The 21,622-nt window shown below is 49.1% G+C and overlaps 1 protein-coding gene across 1 annotated transcript; it reads right to left on the minus strand.

Moving 5' to 3' along the window:
- Nucleotides 1–9,033: 9,033 nt before the first annotated feature.
- LOC119092080 (high mobility group protein DSP1) lies at nt 9,034–15,175 on the minus strand. Its single transcript, XM_037215054.1, has 4 exons — nt 15,087–15,175; nt 10,738–10,900; nt 9,954–10,286; nt 9,034–9,515 (listed from the first exon to the last, which is right to left on the minus strand). Exons 2-4 carry the CDS (start codon nt 10,885–10,887, stop codon nt 9,420–9,422), a joined length of 579 nt encoding a protein of 192 aa, XP_037070949.1. The 5' UTR covers nt 10,888–10,900; nt 15,087–15,175; the 3' UTR covers nt 9,034–9,419.
- Between the last annotated feature and the right edge of the window lie 6,447 nt (nt 15,176–21,622).

The raw sequence follows: 21,622 nt of genomic DNA on the forward strand, positions 1-21,622 counted from the left end.
CTATGTGTTTGATGCCAAGCTTTGCGAGCGCATGCGTTCAAAACTACGTTACATCATTTGAAGCACCAATTGATTCTGAATAAATGTTGAACGTTCCAAAACAGGCATGCTTGGTCATGTTAACACACATTATTGATCCATCTCGATCTTCAAAATACCTTCACGAGGTCTTAAATATGTCTGTAGAACCCAGATTCAAACATTCTGCAAAACCTTTGGGTTTTATTGGTTTAGGAATAGTGCACCGAACCATTGTAAAATGAAGAACGCCGGTTATTTATTCCATGCCGTCGTTAAACGCCTCATTTCTGCGGTTTGCTGACTTCAAAATGAGTAAAAAACATAATAGATTTTGCGGTAGCTCCTTGTTTCTGTTTATGTATTTGGTAACAAGGCAGAAATCACAATAAAAGGAAGTAGACCGTACGTCTTGTTAACAAGCAGGCTACATCCGGCAATTTTTTTTTTTTTGGGGGGGGGTGGTCAACATCAGGGGAGCTTCTGTCAACCCTGTGCCACCCTTGGAAAGCGTCTGGCTACGCCCCTGCCTGCATACAAAAGTAAATCAAGTCGGCCACCTTAAACGAGGGGCAACTGATAGAGTTGCCCCTCGATGACGTTGGACCAATTTATGCCTAAGGCAGGCAGGTTCCCGAAACCTTTTTGTAAGAGAGGATAATGCGGAAGCAGGTTCTGCTGCTGGTGTCCAATACGTGCTTTACACACTACGAAGTTTTGATGCCGAGCCATCAACGTGCGGCAGATCAGTCACGCGACCAGTTCGCAGTCAGTTATGCAGGGGACAGGCGGGCCAGGGCAGTGGCCCCCGACGGTGGAAGGGAACATGGCTCAGATAAAGAATATGTGACAGACGGTGGCTGTGGCCATTCTGTTGTCCTGACGTTCCTTTGGTCATTCGGTGGCTTGGTTTTTTACAAGAGAAACTCCAGCTTTATTGTTATTCGTCACCTTGTTTTTGGCAGCTAGCACTTCAAGCTACCGAACTTGTTTCCACCTTAAATGATGCAGCAAATATGATCTCTTGAAAACCAGTTGGTGAAATCTAGGCGAATAAAAACCCTGACGCACAATGGATCATCGATTTGCATTCGAAATTCCGACCAGCCTGTGTCCAAGCGGTATTTTGGCATCTGCCCCCCCAAGGCAGACGCCAAAATCTGCCTTCACAGATTTTGGCAAATGCCAAAAAAAGATCCAGTCTCCCCAATCGCCCAAAATGTTTACCCGCTCGTGGATAGCCTTATTTGCCGAATGACATGGTGACATGGATGAGTTGAAAATGCAAGATTGTGCACCAGTGGGAAGCAGTTTGAAATGTATGTCTACCATAGCAACCATGCCATTTCATTTTTCCAAAATGTGTTATGTGCATTAAGAGCGAACAACATCCTCCAGATTTACCTCCCCCCCCTTGGTCACTGGGCTTGCCCCAGTAAAGCTTCGAGAAGTATATCTTGAGTCTGCCCTCCCTCATTTTGAAACGTTCTTGCGCATATGGGGGTGGGGGTGGGTCAACATTGGGGGACCAGGCCCCTAATCAAAAGAATACAAACCGACACCCGTAAGTGTGGGATGTGTTCCTCTGAGGGCCTCGACGGCTACGTGTGGCTAAATGTGGCGGCTAGTTTTGGATGATTCCGGAGGGCCGTCACTGGATTCCCAGCTGCCTCTCCACCAGCAGGGGCCCTTCGTTAACCACAGTGTCCTCTCTTACCATGACCGACCGCGCCCATGACCACAGTTCAGGTTAGCGCAGCCAATGGGAAGGGGTTCATCATCCTTTTGCCGAGCGGTTTCTTTCCCTTATTACTTTAGGCTCCTGAAGAAAGTTAACGACCAACATATACTTTTTGTTGAACAATACATACAGTAAGATGCAACACGATCAGGCAGAAATGTCTGTAACGCAGCAACACTAGCAATTAAGCATGTTCACAATTGAACAAATGCAAATTAAGAGGGCAGAGCTTAAGTGAGAGGAATATGAAGCTCCCGGCGATACACACGTGTGCAGCCGAATACGCTCACACAAAAATTGTGCGCACAAATATGTCGCTGCGTTTTGGTGTTGCGAAAAGTTGGTATTCAGCGAAAACATATTGCGTTTTACATTTGAATAGCCAACGGATGAAAAGACGGAATGGTAACCACGCCTATTCCTAGTCGGTGATAGACCATTTAAGTTATTAGTTTAGATACGCAAAATATTGTTCATGATAACTACATTCGGGGAGAGGAGGGGGTGAAGCAGAACAAATGCGTGTCCATACCAACACTGGGCGTGCCCGCTGACATATGCAGTTGAGCACTGACGTGACCAAGGGTGCAAAAATTCAACACCTACAATATGACAATCGGTTCTTGGCGAGGTCGGATGACTGAGTGGTTAGTGCCTTTAACTTCCACGTGGGAGACCCTTGTACGAAACCCGACTGCGCCAAGTCCCCTGATCGTTAATATGGCTCATGCGGTCGTTGACCCTTTATAAAAGGGTGCGTGACGACGTGCGTTGTGTTGCTTTCTCTCTGATAGCTTCATCCCAGGCAGCAGCCGCGCCTTCCGGCGAACTTTGACCTTCGAATGGAAGACAATTTTACGTGCCGGCGGCGCGGTATATGTATCATCCATCGGCTGTTAAATCTGCGGGACTCACATTGTTTATGCATCGCTCGAGATATACTCCTCAGTTAGGATTCGGGCAATTTTCCTGCTCCTTCAGTATACTCAAAACATGCAGCACAAGGTTTGATTCTTTTCTCGTTAACGACACAAAATAGTTCACATATTCCAGGGACCTAGGCATAGGTATGTTTTACCTCAAGAAAGTATATAGTGCCATAAGTCTACGAGTTTTAATAGCTCCGCCACCCTCTGCTATCACCCCATTTTAATATTCGCATCGTGACGTATCAGTCGAGTGGTACTGGGATTTGGACACCGTGTTCATGTCATTGCTTTTCCGTTTGGTCATGCGCTCTGTGGGTGGATTCACCGCGGCGACTGTCCCTCCCCCCCCCCCCCCCACCCTTTCTGCGAGGGTGGGAAGCAGATATCGCCATAAAAACTCAGTAACGTCTAAAACCCAAATGACACACAGCCATTCACTGCTAGGTTATCAGCCCACAAAAGGCAACTTTCTGCTGATTTTGTTGCATGTCAGTTTGCTATGGTTTGTCAGCCGAGTCGTGTCGGGCCTAACTTTGGTGGTATTTAGCAGTTAACACATTTATTCGTTTTGCCATATTTTCTCTGAAACACCGTTGGATGGGTCCTTCAGACTTTGGAAAAAAATGAACGTACGCCATGCACATGCATATCTACCGATGTATAGCTCTCCACGACTCGCAGAGGACGATTTTTCACGATTAGAAAATGGGGGGGGGGGATCTGAAAATGAAGTGGCCGAAATACGGGGAAATTGTGCGGGAGGGAGGAGGCACCAAGTCTCAGGGTACCAGGTTCCAGTTCCACAGTGAAACATAGTCCTTCCCTTGACGATATCTTAGATCCGCCCCCAGTGGTACACCTGAAAATAGAGTGTTTTATGGCTTCACTGGGTGGGGATTGAAACACCGACATATGGCGCAGACACCCCGTTCTCCGAATCAACTCGTCCGATCGCCTCGAAAACTTCACCAATCGATGCAGTGACGTGAGGTGAGTAATGGGGTGGCAATATTGAAACCTGACCTGTGGTCAAAAACCTCAAAAACGCAAAGAGAAAATTTCACATACAAAAGCGAACAGTTCAGATATCAGAACCTACTACACCCATCAGTATGAAACCTTCGATATTGAATATGCCATGCCTGATCCCCGCTGCAGGAGAAAATTTGGTGGCCCTCGGGCAGGTCAAAAACTGTCAAATTCTACCTTTTCCAAAATTTTTGCCTGCGTACAACTCATTTATCAGAACCTACTAAACCGATCGCCTGCAAAATCCCCACCACGGGATGCGCGGTACTTGATTCCCGCTTGTGTATATAAATTTGGGGACCCCAGGTTACGTCAAGTCACCAAATTTCACAATTTCAAAGTTCGTGCATGCAGGCAACTCAGTTTTTAGAGCTTACCTCTCCCGTTGCTACCAACAAACACATTCAATAAAAGAAATGAATGTCTTCCACTCAATACGCAATACCTGCTTCTGTGTTGAATCAGCAAATATGTTGCCATTTACAATTTTGCATTTTCCTTTTCATCGTAAATCACAAGAAAATGTGCAACTTCGTTAGGCTGGCCTTTTTAGGTTAGCGATGTCATTTGTTGGAATTTCTCCTGACCAGAAGCGCTCTACTGAAAGTGGCGCGCCGCATTGTGCATGGAAAACACCTGATGGTGAACCGTGACCGTGGTGGTGGGCGGGTGGTCGATGCGTGTTGGGTGCGAATGCCGTTCTGCCATGATTATGTGAATGCCTGCTCAGCAGCTTTTAGCTGGTTGCTGGCTCAAAGATGTCCAGAAGTCCGCCAAATTGAACTGAGCCTGGTCCGAACTGGTCCGAAACGGACCAGTTTGGTCAGCGTCCTACCGTGGCAGGTCCATGGCCTCAGAATCCTTCTTGAGGACTTGCTTTTGACACTGTGTGTGGTTTGTCACCGAGGTGCAAGTTCCAGAAGCAAACGGTGGCGAAAAAATAACGGCAAGGATGTCACTGCTTTGGTCAACGGAAATCTTGAGCTTTACGGTGCGCGTTTTGCGCAGCCGTGTGCCGAATGCAGTGCCGTGATTACAATTACGACTGTCCCAAATAAGCCAAAAATGTAATATGTTTTGTACAGTGGGCTTTGAGTGGCTTTGTCGCCTTTGCTCACCAAAAAGCAGACTGTGCCCTTGTCTTTGCGTACAAAATATGAAGGAATGTTTCTGTTGTAATGTACACGACCGTAACATTACTTTTAAAGCATGCCCACACACTTGGGCGTTACAAAACAAAAACAGAAAAGCAATAGCGTATGGTTCAATGGCATTCATAGCAACTGCAAAGTACGGGGATATGGGCTTATTAGTTTAGTTTTGCCGGTACTGAGAATTTATTTCGAACAATTACTTGTATCAGCATGCCGAAGGCTACACGGTCGCGCACAAAACATTTTGTGATAGGCCAACCGGCTCTTCTGTCCCACCACCAACCGCCGGCTACGCGAAAGCCTTGAGCTACATCAGGTGACTGGGCGAATGGAAGAGAAATCTCACTAATACCATCCTCAAAACCGCGACGGTAGAAACCAGGGAGCTGTGGACCAACGAAGCGATCACTGTTCATGATCTAAAATACGTGACAAAATTGATCGAGAGGGATTAATATTATCCCACCAAAGCTACCAGCAAGAAATCAAAGAAAGAGAGTGACACAGCAACGCCGCCATCGCGAAATTCAACAAGCTTCTTGATGTCGCGAAATGCAAGGGCAAGCCTCAGTGCAGCTTTCCATGCCCAGTTGCCGGCGCAGTGTATCAGGAGGAGGTTGCTTTGGAGGACCAGTGCAAGCACCGGAAGCTTACCCTGGAGTCATATGGCCGGGGTACGACTGGGACTAGGGAGGCTCGCGGGGTGCGGAAGATGGCCAGACAACTGCAAGGGCGTCGGGGCTCGGCCGCCGCTGAGGCGGTGTCTATTGCTGAACCTGAGTCGCCTTCCTCGCCAACTGCTGAGCCCGTGCCGCCTGCTGAGCCAGCGCTGGCTGCTAGTGCTGACTCCGAGTCTGCTCCAGCACCAAGTGTTCTCAGCGCAGGCGAGTCAACCGAGAGTACGGATTCTTGCACTGTTCCGGACATCGTAGAAGGTGGCGACGACACCAATTATTCGTTCCGGTTGAGACCACTGACACTGTAGATTATAACGTTAACGATCTGACTAACACCGCTCTGGCGGTTGACAGCTACGATGGCTCGAACCGGGCCGCTGTTGCTATCATCGCCTTGAAACAAGACAGCAGAGACGGACTGGCCACTTGAAACCGAATATCGTAGATCTTAAGATCTGCTGCGCAAGAGACAGAGAGAGAAAGGAGACGGCTCGTTAAAATTTTGAAGCAATCCACGAGTCAGGTTTGATCATCCTCTACTCCGACGGCCACGAAGGCAAGAGCTACATGAACCACATGGAGCCAGACGAATGCCGCCGAAAAACACCTGGTTGTCATCACTGAGCCGGGCAGTCGCTACGTGACTCATTTTACGTCCGAGTTCGGCCGCGCCCTGCACTTGTTCAACGGGCTACACTCCGCGAGTCCGCACTGCGACGGTCACATCAATGTGCTTGACTGCGATGGCACGGCCGTCAACACCAAAACAATAGGCGACGTGTTCCGGCTGTTAGAGCTGGCCACGGAGTCACCCGTACACTGGCTCATCTGCCAGCTGCATGGCAACGAGTTTAACCTCCTACATTTGCTGCTGAGCTTGGACGGCACAACCATGGGATCGAATTTTTTATGGACCCATCGGCAAGACCTGTGCCGGAGAGGTCTGGGAGAGGGACGTTGTGTCATTCAAGCCTTGGTCGGGGCACGTGCCCAACCTGCCGGTCGACCTGATTCAGCAGCTGAGCACCAACCACCAGCTGCTGTACCTTCTGGCATCCGGCGTTCAAAACGGCTCTGTCCGAAACGTGGCAGCCCACCAATAAATAGGACCATCGAAGCATGACAGGTAAATATGAAAACGCAATATCTTTGAATTTATAGCAGTGTTCAAAGCTCATCAAATATAAATTGATATTTCATGTGGTCATCGTTGAGCAGTTACTTATTATCATACCGTGTGACGAAGTATGTCGCATCATTTGCTGGTTGGTTCATGCTTACTAGCATGTTTGTGGATGTGTATTCCGTCACATTTAAGGACCCTGGATATCGTTATAATGATATACGCTAAAGAGATGCAATAATTTTTGCATGATGTAATGCTCAGTTCGTAACAAATTGTTCTAATCCATTCGCTTTTATTTTCAGATGCTTGACACTGGCCGCCCATCTACTCCTAGTTCACATCTCTACCGAGACCTCCAGCAGCGCTCTCAAAGGCCTCGTCCAGTACGTAGTCGGCCATTATGTGTCGGTATGATCCGCCATCCGGCAAAACAGCTGCTACAACTTTGGCTTAGGCGACTTGTTCCGGGGTATCGCGCTGCTCCGCGACCTGTCGCAGCACACATAGGCCACGGTGCACCAAGCCCTCCAGCGTAACGGATACTGGGTCCGTCCGGAAAAGCTGCTGCTGGACATGGTGTGAGATGAGAACCGCATGGTCCGCAGACAGGCGGTTCCGATCGTCGCGCCGCTCGTGTGCAGCAAACCGAGGGTCTTCTTCAGCCCAGGATCTTCGCCATCTCAGCAGTAAACTTCGAGGCCGTGAGGTACATCGAAATGATCCCCTGACACGGACCGGTCACACAGCCTCCACTGCGAGACCTCAGCGACCACGGGCTGCGGAACAATAGTGCAGGCACCGCCGGCCATTTTGCCCTATCTGGTTCACACTAGGAGTGCGACGCAGCGCCGCACTGCCGAGGACGTTTGCGGCTGGAGCTGGAGCTTCGGCAATATGTGGAGTCCAGTTGCGAAGGTATATGTGCTACCGTGCGATATCTGCCAACACGCGTTTTGAGTTTCCAATCTGTGAGCAGCTGCTGTTTGGGCCGGTGCATCGAATACACGGGCTCCACAAGGAGCAAGACGTGCATGGGCTAACCCTACCTCCCCATCCCCTCTCTCTACGTCCGTGGTACAGGCTGCAGAACTTGCTTGCTGTGTGCATTAAGTTGCACACCAAACAATATATTTTGAGTCATATGCTATACATAGCTATGTTTGCATCACGTGAGTTGTCTTAGAGAAGTGAAAGTCGAAAGCAATACTAACCACCATACTCGTACGAGAACATATTCAACAGCACATAAGGTTCCCGCCAAAGGGCAATCAATCGGGCAATGTTTGATCCGCATATTATACCTTATAGCGGGACATTCTCGCGCGATGGCTTATGGAGCGCTCGGCAGCGTCCTTTTTATACACAAAGGTATTTTGTCGTTTGCCACCCACGGCCCGGCGTTACCCGCGGCGGCGGACGCCGCCCAGCATAGGTGACTGCAACGCCGGACTTCGGTTTACGGCGATATTTCGATCGACTCGCGCCTCACGAATTTAAGTTTTGGGAGGAACTTTTGCTACGCCGTGTGCTTTTGGACTCTTGCGCCAAACGATTTCTTTGTCTCACGTGGTTCTGTTACTGATGATACACCCTCATGATCGGAGCAAAAAGATCTGAGATACAAGTTGTCTGCAAGCAACAATTTGGAGAATCTGGTGACTTGACACGACCTAGGGCTAACAAATTTACAACTGCGAGAGAGAATCCGGTATAGCACATCCAATGGTGAAGATTTCGTGGGATCATCTTGTTTTGTTTTCGCGGCGGCATTCATTTCGGTGCATGATTTTGTGGTGTGGTGTGTGGAATAAACAAGTGTACACACGCAGTTATGCGAATGCCGGGATGTCTTAAAACGGCGAAAAATGGTATCACTGCTGCTACTTAGATATAATGGAATTGTCGCTACAGTGCACGACTACCTCCCCCATATAGCCCAGACCAGATCGCGTGCAAAGCATTCCCACTCATCGAAGGGTGGCGGGAAACTCGTGGCAAAATGGAGCAAAATCAATGACCGGGCAAGCCTCGGTTTGTCATGCACTTTAAAAGCTTAACAAGCACAAGGTGGATTCCATCCTCTGTACTTTTGCCATCTAGATATACCGCGAATCTGTCCCAGCCTGGTTCGCGTCGGTAGAAATTTCAGGCTCCTCTTCGCTGCACATTTCACCCATATGAAAGATATGCACTAATATCGTGTTGATTGCGTTTCTCGCATCCCAGAAACTGGATTCACCAGTTGCACGACAGGAGCGCCAGTCGGGCGCCCACAGACACGCAGATGCTGGATGAGAAGCCAGATATCGCTTCCAGCTGTCACACCTGCGTCCACTCATCCAAAGCACCACAAAACGCATCATTTTCAGAAGGTTTATTCTGATGAGACCAGGCGAAACTATGATCTATGCACGTCGAAACTAACTGATGAGTAAAATGCAATGATGTCATCGGGCGCGTAGCGGGAACTGCGACTATCGCGCGTCTGGCGGTGCAGTCCCGCTCCGGCGGACGGCGCAGATGAAGGCGGCCTCTAGTTAAATAAATAGGCCCAGACCGAGGACCAGCCGTTCCGGGTGGTGAGGACGGCACGGGAGCCGACTTTCCTGTCCAATGTCGCCGGCGCGCCTCTGAAAACGCCCGTTCAACTCGAGGTCACCACGCCCGCCCCAAGATCTCCTGAACAACTGTCTAGCGTTTGTACACGCACGTGCGCGCGCGTCGGAGCGCGCCACAAACCCCCTATTACTCGTCATCATCTTCGTCGTCCTCATCCTCCTCGTCTTCATCGTCTTCCGGAGGAGCCTTGCTCGCCGCACCGCTCTTGTACGCAGCCATCTCCTGCAGGTGGCATTGGCAGTAAATGACACGAATCAAGTTAACGTCAACAGTCAGGCCTCGAGCATAATGAAAGTTCAGCCAAGCAGACCACCATAAATGAGGCGCCAAAAGCATGAACTTTTCGGTGCCCGTCGCGGTCCAAGAACTGACAAACCGGAAGACTTCCGCTATATTATAGAGCAAAGAACATTTCCGCAATTTTATACATTTCAGAACCATCTTACCAGGAACTGTCCCAATTCCATCTTGTGATCCATCTTACATAGACTGCCTTATATCCAGTGACATTATCTGTACGAACTATCCTAATACTATACACTTTTGGACTAATATGAGACAATATCGGAACTGTCCATCGGAAACACCTTATATACTAACCATACACTTAGTTAACTGCATCATATCTATATCATACAACAAAGAATACTTATCACGTACCCGGCTATATCTCGCTTTGTCCTTCTCGGCCATTAGTTCGAACTTGCGCCTGGCCGCTTCGTCGGTCTCAGCCCATTTCTTGCCAAGTGCTTTCGCCAGGTCACCGACGCTGTGATCTGGGTGGGCAGCCCTCAGTGCCGGTCTTTCATCGTTGCAGAACCAGAAAAACGCCGACAAAGCGCGCTTGGGAGCGTTCGGATCTTTGGTCCTACGCTTTCCCTTGCCTTTCTTGCCACCGGGAGGAGGAACGTAGGTCCTCATCTCAGCCTCATAGCGCGTCTTGTCTTTGTCGGCCATATCAACGAAGCGTTTCTTCTCCTTGTCGCTCATCACCTGTGGGTCATTCAAAATACGCACGCTTTATGCCGTGGCAGAAGATTTTGGGCTTCGTTCGTACAACATACCGATCAGCCCTGCTAGCACCTTTAAATCATCATTAAACTTAATTACTTTCAGAGTAATGTGCACATCCCGAGGCACCACGTAGTTGATTGAAAATGTCACATCCTTTACGAAACACTTGAAACGGCATGGCCGCTGACGCTGTTATTTTTCGACACGACCGCAGCCGACCGGGTTAATACACAGCGGGACGGGTCTCGAACCCGCCAGATTTCGGATGACCCTGGCATTTTATCGCCAACATTTGGCGTCGACGCACGAAAACCCAACAAGTAACACACACACAGGGGCTTCGGCTCCGCGTATGACTCATGCTTTACTGAGTGCAAGCGAAAGACCACATGAAACAGTTTGAACAAACTGGAAAGTTAGTACCACCTACCTTCCATCGCTCAGAGCACTTCTTAGAGAACGCTGAGAACGCAATGGCTTCATTCGGGTGCTTTTTGCGGTGTTCCTCACGGCATGTTTGCACGAAGTAGGCGTACGAGGACATACGCCCACGGGGTTTATCCGCCTTGGCACGAGGCATGTTTGCAGCGGATCTGAAAATGAGCAGTTGATTAAGTTGGAGATCGGTTTAGCGCGCCCGTCATCAATTCGGTCGACCAACGACGCGTGGAATTTCACCAAAAACAACTAATTCTTCAGCACAGGTAGAGCGCGATAAGAAAAATAACACTGAATGCGGTACCTAGTGTAAATCGCTCTACATAATGTCCTACGTCTGTCGATATCAGATAAAGCATCAGATGCAGTAAAATAAGCTCACTATTAGTATACTTTGATAAAAACCGCCCTAGACAACATTTCTTTAATTAGTAAATATGCTCCTCAACACGCCAGTGCTAAAAATCAACGCCATCCTACCTTGCACCACATTGGTTGAGGCCCGATCAACTGTCTATATCTATAAAAGACATGTATATATATATATATATATATATATATATATATATATATATATATTGAATATTTATTATGGCAGCACGAGTGCATCTGTGACCTTGGAAAAGTTTTCCGAAGAACAATTCGTGGGACGTCTCCATGCCGTCACACATCTCTGCAAGACTTCAAAAGAGATAGCGCGAAACATTCTGCACAAGTCTGCGTGCGATGCGCTCGTGGACGAGATTTGAAGCCTTAAAAAGCCCGTAACTGTGAATTACGGGATATGATCTTCAAAATGGGTAACTCGGTTGAAAGGCCAATGCAAATGTGGAAGTCTCTTTCAATGAAACAGAAGGAAATTGGTTAAAGGGAATGTTTTACAGTTGAAGACAATGAAGCAAACGTTCAACTACAGGTTTACTTTTCAAAAATAGAAAGCACTGCTCTAGACAGCACGACTCCCAGTTTAGTGAATATGCTCTTCAGTGCGTAATGGTTTCATACGTCACCGCACCTTGCGCAACATGGATTAAGTCAACTGACGGCCATTTGATCTGGAAATCGCGCTCACGAACGCCTCATGTGAACGCTTGCACAAGTATATTTCATTGGCCTCAATCGCCGCATGGCATATGGAATCGCATGATCTGAATGACGTCATTATGACGTCATGCACGCCAAGGTGACTGAAATATTCTCCCCCATACACCTTTCCCCATTTTTGCGGCATGTAGCTAAGAAACTAGAGGGGCTTAGGTTTTACGAGGGGCGAGATTGTAAACATCACTGAAAGGTCTTCGAGATGGCTATTTCAGTTTAAAGCACCAAATAAATGTGGAAAACTGCCTTAATCACTAGCCACCCATCAAAAGCACGGCTTGAACCATCCAGCACTAACATATTACCAAGGTGTGCTTGATAACCTCGGTACCCATTGCGCCGTAACACCAGAAATGAGGCCCTTCTTGCTTATAGCAGTTGAAAACATGGACTACAGGCTCTCGTTACAAAAACATTTTTATCACACCGCGAAAAAAACACGCCTGATCTGTGGCATATTGTCCCAAGATCGTTGCATCCCCACTCAACCGCGGTAGTTGGTAATTTAGCGGGAGTGCGTACTTTTGGTACTAGCACTCAGCATTCCTGCATCAAATCGATAACTTTCTCTAAGCTATACGCGTAAAGCCCATTATTTCTGCCGGGCAGGCTAAACTGAGAACGACACCGCGGGCGAGCTCGTTCCTTGGTTTTCAGCGACCTCCATTTTCCGCCAATCGAGTAGAACTCCCACGGCGTAACATCAACATTTCTCTGAGCCTATCATTACGCGGACTTTCCGACCTCCCAGTCATGCGGCCGATTCCGGATATCGCAAATGCGTGTAAAGTGATAACGCGTGTAAAACAAAATGCGTGTAAAACAAAACAAATAAAAGATACAGTCATATCACAATATCCATCGTACAACCTAGCACTGATTTGACTGATAAAACTGCCGGCACGCAAACATTTATAATGCCGATCGAAATTTAGTCTCAATTTTATTCATACTACGGCTTAGCTCTCGTAATCGATGATCGCCACTGCTTGTATAATGCAGCACTAACTTTACTTACATCCCTCCCAAACATTTTGAGCCAGTCACAGAACCTATTTTAACTCAAAAGGCATACTTTATCGACACACCTACGCAACATCGCCTCTACTCTAGGCTTCCAACTGAAATTAATAAACACGACCGCATATCTATTTCAGCTAGCTTATATGTAACCAAAGCCTTGCTGACTCATGTAGAAGTATGACATACGTGAACGCGACTACAGTAGTCGATATTTCCGAACCCAGCCGAGTAGTTAAAAGTTTATGTTATCACTGGCCGCCTACCCCTTCCCATAACAATCCCATGCTTGAAAATGACCGCGGCAAGGACAAAAAACCTTTCGCGGGACCGGCCGTCGCAAACAAAAGTAGTAACACGTCGTAATTATTTGGAGGACCGTTTGCCCACCGTATCAGAAACCTGTGCGTCCGTGCCTTGCACGACCCGTGATTGCATCGCTACGTCGGCAGGTTCGCTATATCGGTTTGCTCCCCACCAGCAACCTTGTGTTCCCCCGTCTTGCGGCTCACGAGGCAATTTTCGCGGTAACAGTTCGTGGTGCGAAGTCCTTGATCCAGTTCCTGGTGACTTATTCAAGGCTGGTGAAAATACTTCTTTTGCCTTTCCCCGCTTTGCAGGCTATAAGCACGGCGATGGTCTGGTTATAACCAGCTATAACAGATTTTCATTCTTTCCACGTTTAAAGAGAACGCCCTTTTCCAAAAGTTGTGCGAAGAATCCTCCAGCTAGCACTTAGCAGAATGGCCGCATGGAAAACGGAATATACAAACTTTTCGCAATGGCTGTGACCTGCGAAGCAATTCCAAATTGAGATGAATACGGAGTGTGAAGTCCGCCAAAGGCGCAACCCCGGGTGCACGTGACTGCATAACTCCTGTTCCTATGGACTGCGTCCAACGAGGCCGTCGAACCACCGCTTGAGCATGGGTTCCTAGTACTTAAATTTACACACCACTACGAGGATCAACTCAACATGCAACTCAGCGACACGAGCTCCGAGGGCCCGAAGATGAAATGCAGCATTTGCATACATTTTCCATCACTCCAATATGTATAGGCGTAATTCTGACTTAATGGAGCATCAATAACTAGGATCGGATCTACATCCCAAACACCATTACCCGTCCTCAAATTCAAATTCTAGAACACAACCCGTCCCAATTTCCGACCGTCCCTCCCTCCGTTCAAGCGTAGGCCATCTGCTGCCGCTATGTGGCGCCACCCGTCTGGCCGGCCCGGCCTGGCACCGGGCGTCATCACCTGCCCGGCGCCCGCCTCCGCTCCGCTGCCACGCAATGCCCGCCCGACGGCCGTTTCCCTTCCCCACGCCGCGCCGGCAGCCAACCACCAGCCCGACCACCGGCCGCCAGCCGAGGGAGCGGCGGCCGGCCGAGCCAACTCAGCTCCGCGCCGGCGATCACGCCCGTCGCCGGCCGAGCCCGCCATGTTGGATTCCGGTGAAAATATCGCAGTTTGTGACCTTGCCACGGACTGCTGAAGTGCCTCAATGCAGGCACAAAGCCCAGACTTCAAGCGACATCGACCTGAAGTTTGCAGTGCCCTCACGATCTCTCCTGCAGTACTCGGGAACGAACAGCCCCGCACGCCTGTTCTAAATTTAACTTTATCCCAAAATTCGAACAAAGGACAGCACTATCGACCACAGCACAATCACACTAGGTGGGCAAGCAATGCAGAGACCACATTTCATGTTCTGCCGTTCACGATAAAGAAAGTTAAAGGGTCGTTCAACGTAGCAGATGCCGTCTCCATGGGGCAAAGCATAGGCGGCATGGCACGGGCCAAGCCAACGGGCAGCGATGGATCTCCTATGCCACGGCCTGGTGGGCCGGCAAAACCAGACGTTCTTTAGGGATGAAAATACCACGTATTTCATGCATTCATGACACACAACAACCTGCCCACCGAACTCACAAAGAGCCAAACTACTTCTCTAAAATCTAGGAACACCGTACCACTGACACAGGCTAGGAAAAACGCAATTTAAAAACACCCTCGGCAGCACCCCTGCTTTCACAATGGCAGCCGTACAAAGTCAATGGAGACGGCTCGGAGAGCGACGCGTTGGGAAAATTCCGAAATAAAATAGGACCGATGTTACAAATTTTACCAAAAAGACACCAATCGCGAGGTAAGGTCCTCTTCTACCAAATTCTCAAATAAAACAGGCAGGTTGCCACAAAGAATTTCACTCACCAAAGCTTTTCCTGAGCCACCGATTCCCAATGCAACCCTATGGAGCTTCCACCACACAACAGCCGCCAGGCCGCTGCGTACAAAGTCTACGGGCCAATATGACGCCCCTGATTGGCTCCCCTTCAAACACCCCGCCACCAGTAACCAATGAGCAATGAGAACCTCCCGAGGTGAAAAATATAGTTTCAAACTGCTGCATGTTCTAAGGATTTAGTCCACCTAATTAGCACTTCATTTGGCATCGTTGCTTCATTTTACTATTTTTCATAATGTAAATGGAAAAAGTTTGATGTTTTCAGGCTCTATGGTAACTGATTGCAAGCAGTACGCCAGCCGATGAAATGTTCATCCACTGATCAGGAAGTTCTTGAAATATCGTGCCGTTAATAACGAGCTCTAGAAAGATGCAAATACTATATCAATGAGATGAAAATTATTTTCTGCTTTATTTTGGTGCCTTCCAATTTTCCAAAACCTTGAACGCATTTCACAAAGCAAGTCCTCACCAGGCGACTTCGCTATCCAATGCGCATGCGCATAAGTGATGCCAGTTTGTGGATGCCAGATGCCAGGTGGGGAAACTCGCTATAAGCGGGCAACGTGGCGCGGTTCTCATTACTGCCACGAGAAGCGTGCCCTCTGTGGCGAAAGCAACGGCGGCAGGGGATGGTGGGCGGCGTGTGCCCCCTCATGTTCCGAGACCCGAAGTGTCCCACGGGACCAACAATTCAAGGCCAGAAGTGCTGGCCGAAAGCCGGACCCGGCCAGGGGGGCCAGGATCTTCGAACATCGAATTAGAAGGACTTTCGCCGATAAAGATCTGTAGCCGCGGCGAAAATAGGAGACCCTTTTGGGGTCAGGGACCACCGACACCAAACAGTCACGGCCGTGTCGGCCTGGGCGTCCATTCTCGAAGCAAAAATGAAGCCAGGGACCGTGAATGTCAGAAGAGTTCTTCATTGGTCCAGACTCCCCAGGCAGTTCCGGATGGGGTCCGTTGTCGGTCAGGGGGCCCCCAGCGCCTAATATGGGGTCCTGTAGCAGCAAGGGCCAGACATCAGTCATGTTCTGAACAGGGACAGGACAGGACTCCGAATGTCAGAGAATCTTTTATATGGGCAGGGGACCTGAAAATGAAAGCATATATCATAATGATAACAAAAGGGCTCGCTATGAGGCAACGGAAAGCTGCTGAGCCAGACAGGAACGAGTAAGATGTCCTTCGCCCCGTCTTGAACAGGGGCTCCATAAGCCGAACTGAAATCCCTGTGACTACTATTGCATTCCCGTGCCGGTAAATGGTCCTTCTGCATCAGTGTGTTGTGGCGGGGGGGGGGGGGGCTGCGTCGATCCGGGGCTACCTACTCTGACCAGAGAGCATCGTGACACGGAGCGGGGGGGGGGGGGGAGGGGGATGAACGAAACACCATTCTGAAGAAATTCGAATAGACCGTGTGGGTCCAACCCCCGCGTTGTCAACAAGGAAACATGTAAGACCCCGGGCTGGAATTGAAAGACCCTTCATCCCCTGACCGGAAAAAAACATAACTTCCCTCTAGTGAGATTCTAGACGAGGTTCTTTGATTTTGAGTTCAACGTTCCACTAAAAGCTAGCCGAAAGCAACAACTTTTTACTTTCTGTTTTCTTAGTGAATGTCAACCACTGTGCTAACAGGAAGGAAATAATGTTTACCACTGATAGAACCACTGGCGCCGCCGATCTGCCACTGGCAAAAAGCCTGGTCTTGTAACCAAAAGACCTCGTTTCTTGATCCAGCCATTATCGGAATCCATTAACACCGGACGACAGCCGTAGAATGAACCGGTTGAAACGTTGAGCAGATATTTAAACGCTAGACAAGGACAATAGTCCGAACAATTATTCCTTCCAAAACTGCTTTGTGGATGCTAATGATAATGTTCACAGAAAGGTGTAACTCGAACCGTTTTATGATCCGCGTGCGCCGGGAAGTTAAGATACGTTTACATCAGGTCGCCTTTATCATTTAACTGGGTTTGATCACGTATCTGCTAATTTTCCTTCACGACATTGCGTAAGTCTTACTGACGTTTTCCAGGGACGTGGTGCCCGTCTTAACGTTACGGCATTCGTATTCAAGCATGACTTTAAACAGTCACACGCATTTCTGGTTTCCCACGAGTAGAGCAGCGGCCTTATGAGGCACTTTACGACTGTTCATGTCATTCAATCAATTCTGATCCTCTCATTGCACACAAGTTGAAGAAACCACCGAAATTGCAAAGGAATTGACTCCAATCGGTCCCCAAAAAGGCACGGGACTGAATCCGCCTGTGGTTGATGTGACGTCATTAAAACCCTAGCGGCGGCCGGCTGCAGCTCTGCCTTTAACACCATAGAAAATGTGTTATGGAATCCTCGGCCTGTACTTCCAAAACGGCGTGGGACTGGGTCTTGAAACTTGGACGCTGTTCTTTACAAGCCTCCTCATATATCTCACACGAATGCTAGACCCTAGTGCGCGGGCGTGTGCCCTAATCAGCCCTCAGAAACATGTGCCTCCACCCTTATGAACTTAACGACAGATATTAATAAGTACGTGAATCCATGTTGACAATTATGTATCCCAGATAGATACTTAGAATAAGAAAATCTCTCGCGTGAGATGCTGTTTTACGTCACAGAAAAAAATTCACCTGCTGTATACTGCTTGCTTTAACCTAGCTTACTTCTGGGCTTTGGAAATCATCACCCGCCCCACAACTATCATTATCATTGCGGCTACCTTCGGTATAGTTCTTGAGTCGGCCTGCTTTAACGAACTATTTTGACAAATTTTGCTCTTGTTATCTCTGTGACACTACTCACTTTATTCTGCTATTCATTTTTGAGACATGGCTCATTTCATGTACGCATTTACGCCGAGCGGGGTTGCGTACAAGCAAATGTATTAGGTTCACCACGGCCGGATCGTGTTACAGTAGCAGGGGACACCAAAGAGGGAACAGCCCCAAGATAAGGCGTTCGTCACTTTCATTGTAAAAACGAGTACGAACGATGGACACAAATTAGCACGCACCATTCAAGAAGAGGTGCCGAACAGTATATTGACGGTAATTTGTTTGGGAGGGACATACGGGACTGCAGCTGAGTTGCATGATTGCTGCCATTCTTTTGCCTTTTGAGCCGCTCTTTTCACTCGTTTCTGCTGGCATGGAGACCTTGGTCTTGCCGTGCTAATCACGTGCGTACATCGCCAATGCCTGAGATGTCCGAGTGACAGCCAAGCTGCTGGTCTGAGTGGCAGCTAAGGCGACGACAAGAAAACCCGAAACCGCACGAACACAGAATGTTTAGCGAACGCCATATCTGTTGCCGTTCGTCGCGAACGAAAGCGGACTGCCAATCTCCCTCTCAAAAGATTAAAAAGGAATAAAGTTGTACGGGGATAAGCGTCCAATGAGAAACGATTCAAAAGGAAAATGTCAACAGGGATTTAGTCGCATTGGAAGGAAGTGGGCTTGAAAAAATGGAAGGACTTAAAGACGAGAGAAATAAGTCTAAGTACCAGGACAAAAAAATAAAATTATGAAGGGATGAAAGCCAGCAGGAAGTCCACGAAGCACTTTCGAGTGCTTGTGATGGCACGCTCAGTTTTATAAGCACAGCTTGCAACGCCGAGTACTAACAATTTTATGAATATTTCCTCTATAACGCTGTTTAACCTTACCCCCTGGTATGTGGAAGGTGATACCTCGGCATAGGAACTCTGAACTCATTAAACCGAACACAGGGGTGTAGTTTTCTGTTCAATTGGGGGCAGGCTGGAGCCCCTTTTCCCGACTTTGGAAAGAAAGTGGTTTGATTCCGGACAGCAATCCATTTATTGGCGTTTTGAAGGTAGGATGTGTCATTTTCCCCGCCCCACCCCCTCCCCTGATTCATTTTGCGAAACTACGCCCCTGGCCGAATAATCAGGAGCTTATAAAAGCTTTCCTCGCTAATGTAAAGCACCATAGTTTGTGTCTAGAACGAGTCCACACGATGGAGTGTCTTTAAGGTTTCATAACGCATACACAGGGTCGATGCCGACTCAGTCGCTCAACCGACACAACGCACAACGCACAACAGACCGTCCGCTGTCCTGCGACCGCCCCACGTGCCCGCTACTCTCCCTTTCCCCCATCGCCGCCGGGGATACTGGATTCGTGCGCCGCCGCGCAGCCGACGAGGGCCAGGTGGTGTTGCAAAGCAGTTGATGCTCTTATTTTAGCGTCTCATTTAAGTTCTTAGGTCGGAGCTTTCTTCGAAGATTACCTTGAAATTAGTCTGGTCTCATCCCGCCTGTTTTAATAGCGTCATGCTCCGTTCAGCCCCGTCTGATCTCGTCCCGTTCCGTCCGAATCCGTCCGGTTTTGTCTGGTTCCGTCCCGTCCCGTTTGTTCCCGTCTGATCCCGTTTTGCCCCGTCCGGTTCCTTTCACCACGTCCGGTGACGTCCGATGCTGTGTGATCGCGCTCAGTCACGCGTGGTCCCGTCTGGCGCCGCTCGCTTCGGTCCGGTCGCATCCTAACTGGTCTCATCTGGTCAAATCCGACTCCATCTGATGAGGTCCCATCTCGCTGTTCTCGTCCGGGTCCTTCTGGTGTGATCTGGTCCCGCACGGTCCCGTCCGCTCCCGTCCGTCCCGTCCAGTCCCTCTCAGTCCCACCTGTCTCTTCCGTGGTCACATCTTTATCCGCCTCTCATTCCAGGCGCAAAATCCTGATGACTTTTGTTTTTTGAAGTCATTTTGGCGCTGGTGTTTTCAAATATCTGAGTTGATTTTAACCCTGCCAATCTTCTGTCTTTTAAGTTATTCTGTTTTTACTTTAACACAACTGGTGGCAAAGTGACAAACGAACAGCGGTTCGTGAACTGTTCATGAACTGTTTGGCGGGCACCCAACTTGAGTGATATCGAACTATAACTATGAGTGATATCGAATAAGTTTGCTTACTTATTGAATCCAAGGTGCCGTGTGCTAATGGTTACGACGACCTGTCACCCGTGCGTGCGAACCGTTTGGCTTGGTTTGATTTGCTGGAATCAGTGCCCTTTCGTTCCGCAACAGCCATTTCAGGACTTTGTGATGAAGGAGAGAAGCAACTGACGTGCAAGACTGCGGCTAGCTAAAAGTCGGCTACGTTACCGAGACGCATCCCGCACAGGGACGCTTCTTTGCGAGCCCGCGTGCTGGGCTTAAACGGATCGCAACGATGGTGCAGTTAAAAATGTCATTCTATGGCACCGTCTCCTGATCAGTCGATGCACGTGAGCTGTTCTGAGGGCGCAGCGCGACGCATCGAACAGCAGCTGTTCTGAGGGCGCAGCGTGACGCACCGAACAGCAGCTGTTCTGAGGGCGCAGCGTGACGCACCGAACAGCAGCTGTTCTGAGGGCGCAGCGTGACGCACCGAACAGCAGCTGTTCTGAGGGCGCAGCGTGACGCACCGAACAGCAGCTGCTGACGCTGGGCATGTTGAGAGCCCGTTCCAGGTTTTCGTCAGGGTCTGTGCACAGTCTGCAAGCGTATCCGCGCTCCGTCCCGGTACGAGACGGTCGAAGAAATGGGCACCAAACCGTACGTCTGGATGAGCCTGGGTTTGTCACACGAGTGTCTCACGATGGAATGGCATGGTGGCCTTGTCTTAGGCCGCCGCGATAAGCAGCTACAGTCGCCATGTGCCACTGAGTGGCGGATACAGTCTTTGTTTTGTTGTTACAAATTAAGTCCAATCATTTTGTTCAGACGGACTTCCGGGATCAGAGCTCACTTTTGACTATGCTTGTGGTGCGAATAGACGAGGCACTTTTGAAAACCCTATTCTTCATAGAATTAACGGGAAAGTGGAGAGATAGGTGTGGTGTTCTGCTACATGCATTTATCAAAACGAATATCAGCGGCAAATTTGAAATTGCCTCAAATTTACTAATATTCGTTTTGATAAAGGCATTGAGCCGAAATAGCATGCTCGTGCCTACATTCCCCTGTTTTTTTCTTCAACGAGGAATAAGTATATTAATGCTGTCTCACCCATGCACATAATGTTCTTCACAAATACACTTAACAACTTACGCCATCTTCTGGTGTTAGCCCTGATTCCACAACTCGCTCGGCAAATTTCAGTTTAACGACAGCTTTGGGGCCAAAGGTCAACGTGCTGCAATGCTCGGCATGGGACAGTCCGCCCCACCCTCCCGCTTCTTTGCCATGAGAGCCGCCAGAACCAGAACCCATGCTGTCCTCGTCCAGGGACGGAGCCAAGGGAAGGGCGAAAGGTCAACGTGCTGCAATGCTCGGCATGGGACAGTCCGCCCAGCTGTTTGTCATGGGAGCCGCCAGAACCCATGCCGTCCTTGCCCAGGGACGGAGCCAAGGGGAGGGCGAATGGGCGAGATTTGCTACTGGGCCACGGCTTACACTAGATACTCGGCGATATCGCAGAAATTCAGTCCAAGCTTGCAGGATCTCGGGGATAAATTTGCATTTATGCCCCCCCCCCCCCTTAACAAC

This window comes from Pollicipes pollicipes, unplaced genomic scaffold (assembly GCF_011947565.3).
Source record: "Pollicipes pollicipes isolate AB1234 unplaced genomic scaffold, Ppol_2.1 Scaffold_3447;HRSCAF=4054_pilon_pilon_pilon, whole genome shotgun sequence".
NCBI lineage: Eukaryota > Metazoa > Arthropoda > Thecostraca > Pollicipedomorpha > Pollicipedidae > Pollicipes > Pollicipes pollicipes.